Source organism: Pyrus communis, chromosome 17, assembly GCF_041283825.1.
Source record: "Pyrus communis isolate YQ-2024b chromosome 17, ASM4128382v1, whole genome shotgun sequence".
NCBI classification, from domain to species: domain Eukaryota; kingdom Viridiplantae; phylum Streptophyta; class Magnoliopsida; order Rosales; family Rosaceae; genus Pyrus; species Pyrus communis.
The window spans coordinates 3,354,157-3,373,982 of NC_142581.1; the positions used below are offsets into that span (position 1 = coordinate 3,354,157).

The window sequence follows — 19,826 nt, forward strand, 5'->3', positions numbered from 1 at the left end:
TAGAATTGTTTTTAAGCACATGTGATTATTCATATCAGTCATTGAGAAAAAACGACCTTACTTGGTTTGTTTATTCTACAACTACTTTTTTTTTCTCTTGCAAGTATCTCTTTGTGATTTTAACCTAATTATGCAGGTGCTAAAAACCCTATCACCGTGCATTGTTCCGCTCACTTCTACCCCACGTATTTGAAGACCTTAAAACTCATAAGATAATTGGCCGTGGTAAAAGAATTTAGGGTTTGTATATTTTGTGTCACATCCCGGCCCGGGGTGGATCACTTCCCGGGCCCGCTCCACCACCGTAGCACGATATTGTTCGCTTTAGGCTTACCATTCCCTCACGGTTTTGTCTTTGGGAACTCACGAGCAACTTCCCAGTGGGTCACCCATCATGGGATTGCTCTAGCCTTTCTTGCTTAACTTCGGAGTTCCAACGGAACCCGAAGCCAGTGAGCTCCTAAAAGGCCTCGTGCTAGGTAGAGATGGAAATATACATATAAGGATCACTCCCTTGGGCGATGTGGGATGTTACATTTTGACTATGGAGGATACATTTCTTTCAAATTCAAGTAATCATCAAGGTCTAAGTGTGAAATAAATAAATAATAAATTTTGAGACGAAATTATTGTGAAACCCCCCCCCCCCCCCAAAAAAATTCTATTGTAATTTCACAATTTACTTAAAGGTATTTTGAACAATCAATTTTCACCCCCACTATTCTTCCCAATCCAGATCCACTTTCCAGATTCCCTCCACTCCCTTCATGCCACGTGACAGCCCACTAACTCACCCCTATCTCCTTCTCTTTTTCCCCTCCCCGAGTTTCTCTTTGTGCTCTCAACCACATCGATGACACACCCACACACACTCACATACACCCAACCATGAGGAGATCCACCGGCAACGGCACCACCACACTCACCATCGTGGCAGCACTCTTTCTTCCCCTTTATCTCTCCTCGCCTCTATGTAACACGGAGCACCCCTGACGAGCCGTGGTGTCGAGTTCTAATTCAGGCCACCTCCGGCCACTCCACGGTGCATTGAGGGTAAGAGAACTCCTCTCTTCATCTTATACTTCATTTTAGCACTTGGATCGTACCTTAGGATGGTAGATCAGCGTTGGCCAGAGCTCGGAGGCTCCGGCCTCCTTTCCTGGTGAGAAACGAAACCAGGCCCTTGGGCTGTTATGACTTAGGCCTTGGCCCACTTAACTTTAGACCCTACAACCCTAGGCCGGGCGTTCAAGCCCAGTCTCATTTGTATAAACCTAGGACCTCTAGCCCGTGTGAAACCTAAACCCAAACCCTTTAAGGCCCAACCCTAAAACCCTTTAGGTCTTGACCTAGCCCAGTGGACCGATCCGACCTGTGGACCCGATCTGACATTTGGTCTGGTCTGACCGTTGACTTAGACTTTGACCAATCAACGGTCAACATTGACTTTTTGTGAACTTTTTTCGAGTTTCAGTCAAAATGCATGTTTTAATAGTAGAATTGCATACATGAAAAACATGATTTAATGGTTACGTTTTATGAGTAAATTAGATTTACACTTTATTATTATCATGTTTTACTACGAACATTTTGGAATACCATATTTTATCGAACTTATGTTCTTGGTAGTATATATGATGGATGACTATATACTATTTATGAACATGTTTTCTTTACACTTCTTTATAGTATATATGCTGGATGACTATATACTATGAAAATAGTTTTGAGATATATGTACCTATGTTTGGAAATACTATATTCACTATTTTGTGTACATCTAGTGGTCACTGTTCTGCTTACGGGCAACGATACTTATATTGGCTTCGAACGGGTGATGTAAGGGCCTATGGGTCGGGAGATATTATATTGGCCTGGTGATGTAGGGGTCTACGAGTCAAATGAAGATTGATATATTAGGCCTTCGGGTTGGGTGATGTAGGGGCCTCCGGGTCGATTATGATACCACTAGTTAGCACACTATATACAAGATATGTTTTATGAAAGGTTTTATGGCATGCTAGGATTTTCGGAAAACCTATCACATTTTATGCTATTAGTTTTCATAAAACTTTAGGGGTTAGTATGTTGATAACTATTTCAATATTATATATATATATATATATATATATATATCAACTTGGTCCACTCATGTTTTGTTTTGCGCCCTCTCAGGACTTAGATTTAAGGTGTACAATCCTGGTGTTAAGGCACTTCCACATCGGCATCTTCGAGTCCTCTCGGTGTAGGACCCACTCCTCCTTTGTTCATTCAATTTTATATTATTTCTTTTCTAGTGTATAGAATTAGTTGTATGCTCTGAACACTTTCCTCATTTGCATATTATTTATATTTAAAATTTATAACTTTTATTCATTTCTAGTTCTCATACATTCTAATATGGCTTCATCACCTTCAAGTATTGATCAGCACATGCCTACTCTAGTGTTTGGGATAATATCAGGGTCGGGCGTGTCAATTATCACATAAACAAATATTGTTGTACGTTTCCCCCTTTTGGGCTTGCTTCAGTGAATTATTTTATCAACCAAAAAATTGAGCCTATATAGAGAGCTTGCATTAGTAACTAGCTAAAATTAGAAATTCACCAAAAAACAAAACTCAAACATATAATAGAACTTGGAATTTCTTTGAGGATAGAAAGCGAATACATAATTGACCAAATAGAAAGCGCATACATAATTAGCCAAATAGAAAGGGCATACATTGGCTTCTTTCTACAAGTTTATTAAAAATGTAACAAATTCAAACCCAACTAAAGATAACATAGGAATTCAAAACAATTTTTTCTAGATCCTATCAAATATTCCCCTTCCAAAAGTAGAAATGTATAACTCACCAAACAACGGAAATTGCATCCCTATGAATGAGGTAACTGGAACAACAGCAAGCAAAATGCTTGGAATAACAATCGATGATTTCCCATCAAGCATAATGTAAATGCCACAAGAAAAGACAATCATCAAGGTGGCAATAGATAAAAAGAGGGTGACAAGGCCTATCATCATTTTTATGGGCAAGGATTTGCAGAAATCATCTTCAGAATAACGTGATGTGAGAATGCCCAAAAACATGATAACCGAAGTTGTTGAAGAAAAGAGCGAGATTACATCCGAAACTATAAAAGTTGTGAAAACCTTATTAGTTAAGAATGTAGGACGACTTGTCGTTTCATTATTTCCACCAGGAACTATGAATGCTGCAGCAAACATGATGGTGACAATAAGAGCACCTACAACTGTACAAGAAGTTGCTGTTCCCTTTATTGATTTTTCTGCCGCTTTCGCCAATTCTTTGTGATTCTCCGTAAATAATTTTCGTGGTGTCTTATTATTTTTGTTTTCAAATTCACAATCCTTGGGATCTGCAACATTCTGCACCTCCTGCATTTTTTGCAACAAAATTATATATGGATGTGACTCTAAAATCATTATCTCTTCATATAAATCCTTGAACTTTTGTCGTTTAAGACACCACAAAATCCAAAATCAATAGTTAAGCATGTAGGATGATAATATAGCATGTCGTTAAATAATAATGTTTTCCTGTTTAATTTCAAATTTTTCCCACTATGCTTGTGCATATTGACAAACTTTTTGTTTTGATTTTGTATTTTTAAAGAGAGTAATTTTTACATTCTCTTTCTTTCTTTCTTTTTCTATGAAACTCAATAAATAAAATAACATAAATATGTGAAGGAGTAGGAGAAAATGAGAGTAAATTTATAGCCACAAAAATATACATAAACAACATATAGGCAAAATATTTCATACATATAAACATAGATAGATAAATAGTCACCTTGAACCATTGTACTTCTCTTTGCATTTGCGAAACTGCACCTTGAATGTGATCGATTTGTGACAATGGGGTAATACTTGCTACCGCATGTAGCAAATTATTGCCGAAGTGATCTTTATTCCCCACTATTTCTTGTATTTTATATTTATCAAAGCCATTTATATGATTATAAAATTTGTGGTGACGTGATTCAGCAGCAATTTGGAACAAGCTCTGGCCTTTTTTGTTCCTAATTGCCAATACTGGAGATAAGGAATCTTTAAGAAAATGAGTAATATACTCCACATGCCCTCGTTCTGCTGCCACGCACAGTGCTGCTTCCAATTTCTTTCTTTTATAATAACTCAAACTGCTTTCACTCGTTGTCAGAATTTCTTCACTCGCTTTACACATGAGAGGTAAAAATTGTTGAACCCTTTCATGGGTCAATTTCATCTGATATATACGATTGATTCCTAGGTTCATTAAAAACAAATACAAATTACAGTCATATTAAAATAAATTTTAATATTAATAAAATACTCATACAAGAAATCAATGAATGATACAAATGTATATGTGGCCTACCCAAACATGTTTGGAGTTTCGCCACTAGTCCTCTGAATCGGAGTATACCCATTCCTGCATTACAAGTCAAATTTGATGACAAAAATAAACATTTTATTTACCATAAATAGGTCATTCTTCGTACTGTGTTGGTTTTTGTTATACTCACCTATCTGTATTACGTTTTTCTTTTTTTTTTCTTTCTGTTTTCTTATAAATGTGTTACTTTTATTACATTTTTTATATCACATTTGTATTATCTTTTTAATTAAAGTGAGACACATTTGGAGTACAAATCATCTCCAGATCTAAAAAAAACTGAGCTTAAGAATCAAATGATTTTGGCCATTGAAATTTGATTCAACGGCTACAATTATTATAACTTTTAGAAGGGCCCTGTTTGTAACCGTTATATCAAATTTCAACGGTCCGAATCATTTGATTCTTAGACTCAGTTTTTTTAGATCCGGAGAGAATTTCTACTCACACATTTGTATCAATGGGCCTACCTCTATTAAAAACCAAATTGAATTGCAGACATGCAAAATACCTGAGGAACTGAGATGCCTTTGATCCTCTTTATGGTCTGACAGAGGCCTTTGATCGCTAATGGGAGGAAGTGGTTTTATGGTTTTACCTATCAAGATAAATAATACAAGCCCAATCATTAATTCAATGAAATATTCATCTGAAGAAAGATTTTTATATTAGGTTGTGTTTGTCGTATTCGTGTTAAGTCTGTTATTTTACAAATTGTGTCATGTCAAATCGGATGAGCTTCATTAGCTTAATGGCATTAAAAATTTAAACCCGAACCCGACCGGTTTGTACCCATTGAGCTCTCTGTCGGAGTGAGAGCCTTTCCAACCTTAGATCAAATGTCTAACATTTTTTTAAATCTAATCTTTATATTACTTTTTTACCGCGTGCTTACAATTCAACATAAGTGGGTCTCATGTATGTCATGCCAACATTTTTTTACAGACAGTTAACGGATTTCGATGGCCTGGCTCAAAGTGAGACTAAATTTAAGTTTCAATGAGCTAAGTGACACTATTTAAACTTCATGGGGGCAAAAATACCTTTGAGTTTCCGGAGTCGTCATCGCAAATTAGCCTATAATATTTATTACTACACATTGTACACAATGTCACAAACCAAACATATAGCTCTTAAGAGTGATTACTTAACATTCAGCATTGTTAAACATTTCCAAAGAACTCCGCCCTCGAACCAAATACATAACAATGAATTTTTTTAATTAGCTATGTATTGTCATTTAGTATTATGACCTAATAGTATTCCTTGTGTAGTCACTTATAAGTAAAAAGTTCTCGGTTCGAATTTCGTAAATGATTAGTTCATAACCAATTTATTCACCCCACTCCTTAATGTAAATAAATTTTGTATATATAAAAAATAAATAATAGCTATGCATTCTACAGTACCTTTAAGAAAAAAGGGGTTAGATTATGGAAAAATTTCTTAAACAGCTCTGGATTCTATGGGGATATTAAAGAAATAATGAATGGTAAGTTGTTTTTTTATCAACGTATTTAACAACAACATCACATTTAATTATCTTTCAAATAATAAATAATATTACCTCAATTTTTTCTTTTCACCTCAACCATTTGTTATTTAGGCATACACCTATTGGATTTCCTATTGGGTATAAGTTCATTTTCACACCTGCTATTAACTATTTTTATTGTAGAAATTTTACAATCAAAATTGTTCAAATTCTTAATCTTCTTTTGAAGATCGTCCTTACAATAAAAATAATTCAAATCGGAAATCGTTGCATCATTCAAATGTATCAAATAAATAAACGGTAAATACCAAGTAAAATATCAATGATAAACCGTTTATTTATTTGATATATTTGGATGACCAAACAATCTCCATTTTGAATTATTTTTTGTAAATATGACTTCCAAGTGAAGATTAAGAAATATAACGATATGCAAGGATTATTCTTTTCATATGTAACTTCCTAAATATGAAATTACTAGGATTTGTTTTTTAAGACCATGTTGCTTGATGTTATTCTTTGTTTAGCATTTTATTCCTGCATTAATATAGATCTATTAAAAAAAATGAGATATAAGGAGATAAAGTAAAATTAATTCGTAATACAATAAAAAGGAGCAAATTACATTTTGCACTCTTAAGTTTGAATGCAATTACAACCTCATACATTGTTTTTAAAACACCATCACTTAACAAACAAATTGATGGTTTGATTAATGGACGTATGAAATTGCTACTAATACACAAATTTGTGTATGACATTGCAGTGTTGTAAAGATTATGTATGAGCAAATGGTGTCAAGCGAGGGAGCTATAGAAGAAGATAGAACATATTTTCTACGGGAAAGTTGAAGTTATTAAGGGATTATGTGCATTTACATATTTACAAATATTTATAATCTTATGGGTATTTTGGTATGAAAATAAAAATATGATGATGTGTAATCTTAGTCACCAATTTCACATAAGTGGACTAATCCTAAGAAGAAAACAAAAAGCAATAATTTACTAACCATAATAGATCAATTTTTGCCATAAACTGAGCCGGCTTCCACTTTTGAATGCAAGAGAGTTACTGGCCAATGTTATAAAGGGAATATTCCCATTGCAGTCTATTACCATGGCCAATTTTGGGTAACGTTGAATCAAATCCCATGCAATATCTATATATAATAGAAGTGTGAAAAAAAAGAGCATTGTAAGTATGCTGACAAAAATTGTAACAAAAAAACCATCGCACAAGGGAAAAAGTGTACCGAATTTGTTGTAATCAAAACCGAGAGAAATAAGTCGAGCGGCATAGCGAACTTCTAGTTCTGTGTGTGGAGTGTAGGAATAGAGAGTGCGAGCCATTATTTCCCCTTTTGTGTTCTCTTGGGCCTCTACAACAAGAGGCACCGGGAACAAAGGAGGTAAAGTAACAATTTCCTCGCCCTTTTTAATGCGTTCAGTAATCACAAATCTGTCGTTCTTTTTAACCATGCATTTAGCTATATCAGACTCTTCCGGATAATCTCTTATTAAAAGATGAAGAGCTGTTAAATCATCATCGTCTGTTATAACCAAGTCTTCCTTTTTCATTAACTCCACCAACTGTTTTATAATGAGCGCGCTGCAGTTCTTGAAATTCTGGATTGCGTAGTGAAGAACTGTACCATTTCGCACAAATGGAAGTGTTGCATTTCCTTCCTCGCTATCTTTGCGAAGACGCGTGATCACATTATTCCAATCATTAGACTTCACATATTCGGCGAAAAGTTTAGGGATATCGTTGGCATTGCTCTCATCATGTCCTGCGTGCCATGTTTGTTAATTGCTGAATTTCGGTACTTGCATAAAAATAAGTTATACAATTTGAAAACAAATGGGAAATTCTGCGGAAAATATAACAAAATATTCTTACATTGGAAAAATATAACAAAATAATATGCAATATATATAAAGGAGATTCCATCCCTAATTATATGGGTGATGTTAGTTATTAGTCATACGGGGCTTAAAAGTTATCATTAATTTACTACTAAATAGAATTATATAGAAGTCAGAATTTGTGAGGATACCTTCAGTGCGGCTTTTCCTTGCCAACGGTGGCGCAGTACCAAGATCATTCGGAGGTGGATACGCTTGAACAACTGATTTCTTTTCTGGAAATGAAAACTTTGATGTTAAGATGACAAATTCTATCGTTCAAATCTGAATTTTCATTTTCCTTCATACAAATGCTTAAGCGTGTGAAAATAACTACAAAATATTCCTCATCAAATCATCATAATATATAGAATCATAGGTCACCTACAAGGTACAACCATACAACCATTGCCGTATATTTATTTCCTTCAGCTTTTCATGTATGTACGTACCATTTTCATCTGATGGTTCACTTGGCTTCTTCAATTTATCTGACAAAACATCCCATGCTTGTTTGGCCGTGGTTGCTCTCCTGATAAGTCCATAAGTATCATCCCCGCAAGAATTCCAGATTGCATATAAGGCCTTTGCATCCTTCTTCTTCCAAGCCCTACTAATTTCTTCATCTTCTGTAATAGGGAGTACTTGATGTAAAACGTCCAAAAGATCTTTGGCCAACATGTAGGTCTCAATCTGATTACTCCAATCATCATAGTTCTTACGGTTAAGAACTGTATGAACAACTGTAGCTGCCATGTTCAATCTGCCTATTTATTCAACGATATTTTATGTCAATCAAGCATATATGTGAAAGAAAAAAAAAAGCGAAGAGAAAGAAGAAAGAAAAGAAACAAAGTAAGTCTAACTACTACACTCACAATTTGAGTTGGGAAAATCTTCAAAAGACGGCAGTAGCGGCGCTATGAACTTTCTAATTGGTAATTCCTTTGTATGTGCACAGAGTAGCCAAACTTTTCATCATTTATATATACAAATGAGTAATTAAAAAAGACTTGGAAACATATAATTGAGCAATTAAAAAAGACGTAGTAAATTACCAAGAAAGATGCAAATGAGCAATTAAAAAAAGACTTGGCGAAACATACAATTGAGCAATTGAAAAAGAGTTGACAAATGGATGAATTTTTACTTAAAGATTAAATACGACTGATGGAGGGGGTAACATCATAGAATTCATGAAAGCAACGTCATCTCATCATCGTCATCATCATCATCACGTCATCGTCAATGCTATATCAGTTTTGAGAGAGAGAGAGAGAGAGAGAGAGAGAGAGATATGTAATTTTTAAGAGTCGGTTTGGCAAATGTCTTTATGTGTAGAGAGGTAATGAGTGCTATATCAGTTTCCAGCTAGGATTAGGACTTAATAAAGAGGCCAATCTGTTTTAAATCAGGAAAGAAAATCTTCCTGACTTAGATTGTATCTTGCCTTTCACTCCATGGTTCTTGTAAGTATTATACTTTGGCTACGATTCATGCCAACTGAACACCAGACACTGTCGTAAACTTCGTCGCTATGCTACAATCTCATTCTGATGGTACATGATTTCCACAAACTCCCAAAGTTTTGCTGCTTTAATTAAACAAGAATTTTAGTCTCGGTATTCTTCCTGCTTTTCTAAAATGAAAAATCCCGAAACTCCTCAAACTTTACTTTCCCTGTGGCTTGTTGATTTTACATTACTCATTTGATTCTCAATTGTTCTGAAATCATAGCAATTAAGTTCTTTGTGGAAGATATAAAATGTTACAACTTTATTTCTTAACGTGAAATAGCACTAGTTCATGATGGATTACACAGGAAGATTGGCAAACAAATTATGTTTTCTTCCTTTTACCAAATTGTCTGTAATATTTGAGAGGAAAGCAAGTGAATATCTGCCGAAAAGCAGAAGAAAAAACTCCTAAATTCTGTCATAGAAAATGAATCCAATCAGGCTTCCAATTGTATTATCTTGCAATATAGACCACTATCACCAGATTCATCTCTTTTATGTACGTAAATGTTGAAGTAATGAGATTCGAACCTACACCAGAATTGCGTAGTCCCACAAAAATTAGCTTAAATGAAAACTTACAAGTGCCTCTAATGGGATCACATGGGAACCATATTAAGAAATATTGTGTGTAATATATATCTCAAATAGTCTAGGTCAATCCCACTTAAAGTGGATCACGGTTTTTGTTTTTGATGTAAGCTTGATTAGTTGAGTTAGTTGTGTATAATGTATATATTGTACAGATATTTTGTCAATGTAATATACAAAAAGTATCCAACCTGCCACTCTCCTTAGACTTTCCAGCCATTTTAATGAACCAAGATCATCATTCTTAAATTATATTGAACATTTAGCTAAGCTTTGTACTGCATAGAATTTTTTTTATTTAACAAACTAGAACCATTAGCAACAACACACTTATAATGAACAATTTTGAAGCCTCAATTGGTGTTCGTGTAATTTTTAAAACTAGAGGCATTTTGTGAAACCTAACAAACCTCAAGAGGTGTTTGTGAATATTGAATTAAAATACCAAATTATTAAATGACCATTTGGGTACTTTTATTTTAGTTCTTAGGTTGACAAATTTAATATACATGTAAGATGATGTCATGCAATAGAAGCTATACAAATAAAACCCGATGATTGGCATTCAATAGCTGTCATTTTATATGTAAATGGTTACAATTAAACCTCATGAGGTGTTTGTGAATATTAGATTAAAATACCAAATTATTAAAGGCTTTTTAGCTAAAATTGTTTCTGAGATTTGCATAACTCCTCACTTTGGTCCCTAAGATTTCAAATCAATACAAGTGGTCCCTGAAATTGTCTACCATTAATCATTTTGATCATTCAATGAATACTTATATTAAATAAAGATTTAAATGACAAAACCACCCTCAATTTAATAAACAATAGGCCAAAATGATTTGACAAAAATTAGTGTACTTTTGTCATTAATTATATCTTTATGTAATGGAGATTTTTCATGGAATGACCAAAATAATTGATGATGGACAAACTTAGGGACTAATTTTATCGATTTCAAATCTAAGGGATCAAAATAAGTAGTTATACAAATCTCAAAGACCATTTTAGATAATAAAAAAAATTAAAAAAAATTAAAAATTAAAAAAAAAAACCATTATTAAATCAGCAATTAGGTACTTTTTATGTTAGTTCTTAGGTTGACAAATTCTAATATACATATAAGTTGATGTCATGGAAGATGACGTCATGGGCGTTCGTTTAACTGACCAAATTGGCGCGCCATTGACGGTTGACAAGCATGAGCTTTCGTTTCGGTTTCGTTCCCTCTCCGACGATTTCGTTCCCAGTGGAACTCCGCATCTGATCCCAAACCACTCTCTCGATCTTTATGGCTCCCTTTCATTTTTCTCAAGTCCCTCTCTCCCTCAAAGTTCAATTCTTTTCACTGCATTCTCTGTTGATTCAAAAAAATCAGAGGTTTACAGCGTTCGGTTTTCAAAAGGGTGTTGGATTTTGAAGAATATTTGGGGTACCAAATGGGGGATTCAGATCTCTCTGGAATTTTCAATCAGTGGTGGTGAAACATTGTAACTTTTTAGTGGAATCTTGGGGATTCAATGTGAATCCAGTTAGGCTATTTGGGGAGGGGGGCTTGGGAGGTTTTGGAATTGAAGAATATGAAAGTGAAGAGGAGGAAGAAGATGCCGGTGTTGGAGTTGCAGAAGAGAGGTAAGGGTGAGAGCTTGCATTGTTGTCCGCTTGCACAAGACTCCACCTTCCTGAATAGGAGAAAAACTTGTATAGAGCTCGATTTACCACTAGACTATGCTGAGTACCACCCACTAAAAACTTGCTACTGGTTAAACCAAATTAATAAAAGACTCCTTATTAAATTTAATTTAAAACAAAAAAAAAAATTCTACATAATTAATTAGTTAATTAAAACTGGATAACAAAAATAAAAGGCCTGGCCTAAATCAATCCATGCCTAGAAATATATTTGAATCAATCCATGCCCAGAAATATATTTCTCAAGTCGCCTCCAACTTACACATTTTAACCTAAAATCTCTTTCTACTCCAACTTACCAATAGAAGGTCCTTATGCTATCATAAAAATGAATCCAATCAAGGTCTGAGCAAGTGATTTCTATTTTATTTATTTTTTAAATGGGGATCCATTTACTTAAAGAACGTGTAGATATATATATATATATATATATATATATATATATATATATATATATATCAAAACAAGTTTAGCGCAGATGATTTATCAAAACCCATCTTATTTAAAGAAATTGATTTGACCTCATGAAAAAAAAAAGATAAATTTGATAGTTAGAGAGCATATGCTCCTCAACATTAAAATTAGGGTTAATTTACTCTAAAGTTTATTGGTTTTTAACATTGGTATATGAAGTTTTTTTCATCTCATAATGGTACCTGAAGTCATAATTTTGAGACACTTTTATACATCCGTTAATGTTGCTATTAAATTAGCTGTTAACTGGTGACGAGACGCCCACATAGATAATGATTGGGCACCACGTGTCAATATGAGCCCACATGAATATTAAAAATTAAATTAAATTTTAAAATTAAAACTTTAAAAGAAAATTATTTGGGATGAAAAAAAAAGAACTTCATGTATCAAATATTAAAAACCAAAAAACTTCAAAAGAGTAAACTGAGATTAGCCTTTAAAATTAAAACAATGACCAAAGCTCTTGTTTATTCCAAATGATGAAGATCATAATCTAAGTTCCATTATCCATCTCACATAACAACAGAGAAATTAAACTACTCAGTCAATTAGGAGCAAATGCTATCGGAACATCCTAGTTCCAGAGAAAGCAAATGTTATACGCCCTGTATTCTGGATTGAACCTGCATGGACCCGTTGGTAATATTCTATAAAAGCAATCATCACACTCATTAGAATCTCTAGATTGCATGTATATGTCGAAGTGGCGAAATACAGCCAGCCATTCGAACCTGCAGAATAATTATGTACCATCCCAAATACTGGTCCCAAAGGAAAATTCATAGTCACCTTTGAATAAGGGAATCACATGAGTGCCAAGATCGTCGTCTTTGGATTTGCAGTGGACGGTCAATGGTATATCTGGGCCAAATTAGTCATTTTCACATGAATTGCATCACACATAGTTACAAACAACAGCACTATAATTATGAGCAGAAACACATTTTTGATGAACGAAGCCGAAAAATATTTTACTACTTAAAGATGAGAAGGAACTCCTACACAAAATTTCTCAAAATTGTTCGTTGTCAATTTATAGAATTTCTTGTCTATAATAAGAACCGTTGATATTATAAATCACCGTATAAAAATCGCGTCTGCAAAAAATCAATTAAAACTAAAATCGTTTAGTCAGCAAACTATTTAAAAACAAATTAACGGTATTAGTAAAAACATTACGGACCGTCTATGTATTTGCTACAATAAATTGACTAAACGACATTAGTTTTAATTTATTTTTTGCAAAGATGATTTTTACAGTATGATTCATAGTATGAACGGTTCTGATCATAAATACAAAACTCTATGAGTAAAACACTAAGCCAAGAATTGTTCAACGAAGCCATACTGGTTTTATTTGTTGGAAGAATACCTGGATATGTCATCATTTTTATAGTGGCAATTGGATATAAATTCTCAGCTAATACAAGGAAACTTATCAAAATAATTAGTCTCGAGGATCCTTGGATAGAAATAATATTTAATTTGAATTTCAACCATGGATAATAGTTAATGTGTTTTTTCAATTCCAAAATGCCATAAATGTTTTTCTCAAATGGGAAAACATACCAAAACATGAGTCAATATATTCTTTGCAAGGCACCATAGAAAGAAATAAATATAGACACTAAAAACATAGATTTTATAGCAAATATATCTTATAATGCAATGTACCTAAATATATTATAATCTGATGTACCAAATTTATTTTAAATTACCTAAAAATACTAAATCAAATTACTATCAATGTACAAAGAATCTAGGGCGGAGACACCTTTGTGCTTGGGTGGCTCTAGTACAGTCCAGATCATTCGATCTGCGTCTTAGGTCTAAATCCTTCCCCTCCCTTAATGGTGTTTATATATTTTATGTGTATACTTATGAGGGTCAAATGATGATGAGTTCGGCCTTATTAACTTGTTACGTGGAAATCCAATGGGTGAAATATACTCTTAAGAATCAGAGCAAGTAGCCCAGTGGTAAAGGGCGCAGACTACGGCTCTCTAATAAATAAAATATGTGAAAGGTCCCGGGTTCCATACTCCAAGATGATGAGTTTGCTGGACTCTGGCTACGGGCAAGATGAAATTCCCCATAACCTCTTACGTCCAAAATGGTAGATAACGATAACTTGCCATCAGTTGTCCCTTTTTTTTAAAAAAAAAAAAATCTACTCTTAAGAAAAGATTAAATTTGATAGATAGAGAATAACCAAAGCTCTTGTTTCTTCCAATGAAAATGATTAATCAAATCCCAACTTATTTTCTTTGATTCGAGAAATTCAGATTGGTACTGATAAAAATGGAAAAAAAATAAAAATAAAGAAGAAGATGATGAAATTGAGGTTCCACCATAAAACCAATTGGCAATATGGAGAGTAGCCCAAAATCATATAAGCACATAACAAACCTTGTCCCTCACCGATGTGGGACAACTCTCAACACGCCCCCGCACGTGTGGCGGATTTTCAAGCCTACACGTGGACAACAACTGGGTGATATGGAGCGCGTGTGGCCGTTTGACTTCACACGAGGACAACCCGCTTTGATACCATGATGAAATTGAGATTTCACCATAAAACCAATTGACAATATGGGGAGTAGTCCAAGATCATATAAGCACATAACAAACCTTGTCCCTCACCGATATGGGACAACTCTCAACAAAAATTACATAGATAGAGAGCGTTTATAAGCTCTCAAAACTACAATTAAAAATAACCAAAGCTCTTATTTACTTCCAGATGCAGAAGAGTAGATTTCACATACTAAAATCAAATAATTAAGGAGCAACTAATTTCGGTTGATCCTCGTTCCACTTAAAAGGTTCCCATGTCTTCTGATATGGATTCCACCTGAACGGACCCTCTGGTCTTATACTCCATTTACATTTAACGCACCATTGCAAATCTCTGCCTTGTATGTAAATGTCGAAGTAGTGAGAATTTCCCGACCATTGGAAGTTGCAGAAGAATAGTGTACGCCCAAAAGCATGGGTACCAAATGAAAATTCATAGGTGCCTTGAACAGGTACCACATGCGAACCAAGATCATTGTCTCCCGATTTACAGTGAACGGTCAACTCTGCACCCAAATCATTAGTCATTGTGACTGTGGAGTCAACTCCAGCATCGCACAGAGTTAAGAACAACACTAGAATCACAAGCAGAAAAACATTTTTGATAACCGAAGCCATGCTGATATTGTTTGGTTGAAGTTTAGTATAACACTAAATTTCTTTGTGGAAGAACACTTGGATACATCCTTCTTTTTATAGTGACAATTTGATATCAATTCTGAAATAATAATTTAATGTGGTTCTTTTGTTCTAAAAAATGCTCAAAAATTTTGGCCTCATGAGAATACATAACTAAAAAGTTAGGCATCTACACATTTGGAAAGGGAATATTTTTGCTTACCATCATATTTATCACCATTAGCTACATACACATTTAGAGAAAGAGAATGCCAGCTACCTTTTCTTCTTACATTTCCCTACTTGTCTTTCCTATTCATTGCTTGCCCTATTTATTCCATTATCACTTCAAACTATATAATTAATGGGTTGAAAACAAATTTATTTCATTTCCACATATATTCTTCATTAATTTTACCAGCTCTTTTACCATCATATTGTAATAAGGAAACACACCTTCACATAGTTATAATTGTCAATGGGTACAAATGTGACAGCCCATCCAGGATTATTCGTACCGTAGGTGTGAATTGACGGTTTTGCCCCTAGTGGTTATGTTTCTTGTGTGGTTGTTTTTGGGGATTTGGTTGGCTGAATATGGACCACACACACACCCACACACTCATTCTCATCTTCTGCCCTATCCCGAGTCTCTCTCTCTCTTTCCCTCTTCTTCTACACTTACGTACAGACAAGGATCAAAACACTCGAAAACGCTACGGATCGAAGTAGAAAACCATACCTTTGTGTTCGTGAGGTTCATACAAGTTCAACCATACCCATTTCAGGTAAGGAAACCTTTATTTTCAATTCGGGATACTGTTCATGCACACGTAAAATCGTGTGTTTTTGGGAATTTCAGGGTTATAGGAAGCTTGTTGAGGTCCTTAGGAAGCTTGGGGTGGTTCGGTTGAAGGTTTTGGACGTTGGGATCGCGAGTTGCAGGTTTGGTCGGATTTTGTGAAGTTTCTCCGGCGAGATTCCGTTGGTTTCAGGGCTTGAAAGTGGTAAGGTTTTGTTCTAATTGTTGTAAGCTTCATTTTGGTACCAATTTCATGAAATTTCGTTGAAAAACGAGTGAGAAACAAAGATTAGAAAATTTTACAGTTTCCGATGACAACGATGGCGCCGGAGGTTGGTCGAAGAAGACGACAGGATATTCCGTCAGTTTGGACGGAATATTCCTAACGGCGTTAGGTTAACTTTAACGGAATCTGTTAGTTTTAACGGAATATTCCTAACGGCGTTAACTGACGCCGTCAGTGTGCCAGGCACGCATCTGCGCGTGGGAGGTGCATGGGGGCGCGTGTGATGTCGAAAAATTATTTTAAAAATATGGGGATGTTCGTGAGGTTGAGTAGATCACGTTGGTGTATTCATACACCCCATTTAAGCATTGTATGAGAAGTTATTACCTAGTTTTGGTTATGTGCTTTAAATTAACGTTTTTATAGTTGTTTCACATATAGGTGAGACCTATCCCGAGGACGAGCGCAGTCACTCGAGGCAAAGGGGTTACGACCCTTCTACATATCAGTGAGTGGGCTTTTGGTTTTCCGTATATACCTATATACTTGTGATTTTCCCAGAAAATGAAATGAAACGTTTATATGTTTTAAATGCCATGCATTGCATTTGCCTATTTAATTATGCATTAGTAGTTGCATATATGTATGTTTGGTGCTGCGGGCGCACAGGTAAGTTATGGTTTATGTGTGTGATTAGTAGTGATGTGAGATGCATAGAGAGCTCATAACCTGCACCCCCAGTGTTAGTACTCCCGCCCAGAGTAGGGCACAGTCCTTCACGTAATGTTCACCTCCCGCACCACACACTCATCTTGGATCCAAGCTAAATGCACAGTCATGTCGTACAGACCACTATAGGTGGTTCCGACTCGTAGGTGACCCGCGATTATTCACCCAGTCTTCACGTGATCGTAGCACTTGAGCGTATTTATATACACTCAGTCCTGTCGTACAGACCACTTTAGGTGGTTCCGACTCGTGTGCAGGTATAGTTAGTGAGATGGAGATTTGAGCTCTAAATCCAGCCGTACAGGTCACGTTAAGTGACTCTGGTTGACAGATTACATTGCATTGATTGACATTACCTGAGTTACTTACCTTTTATGTGGAGGCATTCGACATGGCATATTTTCTGAGCATGTTTTCTATATATGAGTATATTCCATTTTTCTGGTAAACTATACAGGTTTTACGGTAAGGGGTTAGAACTTTGATAATGAAATGATTTTGAAAAGCTTTGTTTTTGCCCACTCACACTTTATGTTTTGCGTCCCTCCAGGTTCTAGTTTGGATTGCTTTTTTGGTGGCTCACGAGGAATTCTCGGCATATCTGACAAATTATCACCAGTCTAGGACCACCTCTGGGTGTGTTTCGTTAGTGTTTGTTCCTCTGGACTGCACTAGGTTTTCTGTGCTCTGAATATTGTTTTTCACACTTACGCTTGCACATGTATGTTATCTACTCAGTGTATAGCTTGGTTTTTATTTACTCATACTTTTATTTTTATTCTTAGCTTCCGCACTGTGCACATGGCTACGTCACTCTCACGTGACGGCCAGCACGTCCTGATTTCGGTCAGGATGTGTCAACAAATATATACAAACAAAAAAATAAATAAATAAATTGCTTTGTGCCCAAGAAATCCTATTTAGAAAATACAACACTTATAAAGGATAAGTAAGTAAATAAATAATATTTCAGTTATGTATTAGAATAAACTTTATATTGTGATAAGTTATAATTTCTCTTAGTCTCATCTTAAGAAAAACACTCATTTTACATAGTTATAGAGCTCGTTTGGATGTACTTTTAAAATGACTAAAAACGTTTTTGGTGAAAATATTTTTTAAAACAATCTTTAGTAAAAATGTTAGTAAATCCTGAAAAAGCACTTAAAGCACATAACTGGTGCTTCCTGGGAGAAGCACATAACTGGTGCTTCTTATAGACAGCACTTGAAGTGCTTTTGGAACCCAAAAATATTTTATCTAAAAGCGCTTTCAATCATTTTAAAAATACATCCAAACGAACCTATAATTGCCAATGAGCATAAATATGCTAGAAATAAAATACTTGATGCCCAAAGAATCCTGTTTAGGAAATACAACATTTATTAAGGATAAATAAGCCAATAAATAATTTTTTTTTTTAACTACACTTCTATTAGGTAATTGTTGAAGAGTATGAATTCACATCTAGAACATAAGGGATCTTGCATGTGTTATAAGTAATTAGCCTACTCCACATATTGTCAATTTGTTTTATGGTAAAACCTCAACTTTCTTCATGGTATTAGAGTATATTGTCTCATGTGTGAAGCCCAACAGACACATATACTATATGTAACCCATTTGTGTTGTAAGTAAGGCTAAATCGCCATATGTGAGAGAGTGTGTTGAGAGTATGAATCTCACATTGAGAAATTGAGAAACTTTGCATGTGCTTATAAGTAATTGGGCTACTCCCCATATTTGACCCTTAGTCCTTACTATGGGTGCACTTGAAACCGAAAACCGAAATTGAAACACGAACCAAATCGGACCACACCGAACGGCTCAGTTTTTGCAGTTCTGAAACAGTTTGCGATTTTAAAACCGAACCGCAGTGTAGGAAACGGTTTGGTTTCAATTTTGGCTTTTGAAAACCGCATCAAAACCGAAACTGCACCATGTCATGCTTAAGATGTTTGTTAGAGTTCATACATTTAGTATGGCCTCAAAACCACACTAAAATGTCACCCATTTCCACCCTTATTTGACATACTATCAAATTATCCCTCAATCCACATTAGTCTCTCTCTCTCTCTCTCAAAACTCATCCCAGAATTCTTGCTGTGATCAAATGCAAATGAATCTCTGATCAAATAATAAGCCATATCACTCCATTAGGGTGCTTTTTCCTGCTCACAAAGTCTATCATTTGTACAATTAGTTACCTAGACTAAGCTAGTTGATTATATCTCATTCTCCCATACCATTTTGTTGTTGTGATCAAATGTACATGAGAGAGTGGGGAGAGCAGTAAAGAAAAGAATTCTCATGGGCGTTGGTTAATTAATATATTATGTGGAAAATAAGACCATCTTATACGTAGATAAGTATAAATTTTTAAATTGTACATTTTTTTAAAAAATCGAACCGAAACAGTTTGATACCGCACCACACCGAACCGAACCAAATGGTTTGGTTTCATTTCGGTTTTGGCATCGAAACTGCACCACAAAAAGTTTCGATTTCTATTGCGGTTTCACTCAAAACAGTACCGAGCCGAACCCTGCCCACCCCTAATCCTAATCCTATATACCTTCTAGTCTTTTGTGTCTTCATTCTCATATTTATTTTATTCTATTTCTAATCCACACTCAGATTTAATTGTAAAAAAATTTTGAGGGAGGCAATGACAGTTGTTGATTTAGGGTTTAGTTTTGTCAATTTAATGAAAGAGCGAGGAACAAAGACTTGAAGCAGACTGATACTTGATTTGCTTTTATATCGAAATTTTGTATCGATCATT

At 35.0% G+C, this 19,826-nt stretch overlaps 1 protein-coding gene and 1 long non-coding RNA gene across 2 annotated transcripts; one reads left to right on the forward strand and one right to left on the reverse strand.

Annotated features, from left to right (window-relative positions):
* The first annotated feature begins 729 nt into the window (after positions 1–729).
* LOC148689265 (uncharacterized) lies at positions 730–2,376 on the forward strand. Its single transcript, XR_015958322.1, has 2 exons — positions 730–1,053; positions 2,176–2,376. It is a non-coding gene; the product is annotated as an uncharacterized LOC148689265 (long non-coding RNA).
* A 434-nt stretch (positions 2,377–2,810) lies between these two features.
* On the reverse strand, positions 2,811–8,565 carry LOC137709257 (uncharacterized). Its single transcript, XM_088689433.1, has 7 exons — positions 8,262–8,565; positions 7,962–8,045; positions 7,158–7,694; positions 6,915–7,064; positions 4,919–5,005; positions 3,823–4,277; positions 2,811–3,404 (listed from the first exon to the last, which is right to left on the reverse strand). Exons 1-7 carry the CDS (start codon positions 8,563–8,565, stop codon positions 2,811–2,813), a joined length of 2,211 nt encoding a protein of 736 aa, XP_088545559.1.
* Between the last annotated feature and the right edge of the window lie 11,261 nt (positions 8,566–19,826).

Excerpts from the sequence above, each read along its gene's own strand:
- LOC137709257 (XM_088689433.1), bottom strand. The coding sequence starts at position 8,565 with ATGGCAGCTACAGTTGTTCATACAGTTCTTAACCGTAAGAACTATGAT. Across the intron at positions 7,065-7,157 it reads TTTTGATTACAACAAATTCG|ATATTGCATGGGATTTGATT; the intron begins GTACACTTTTTC and ends TATTATATATAG. Across the intron at positions 3,405-3,822 it reads GAGAAGTACAATGGTTCAAG|GAGGTGCAGAATGTTGCAGA; the intron begins GTGACTATTTAT and ends CAAAAAATGCAG.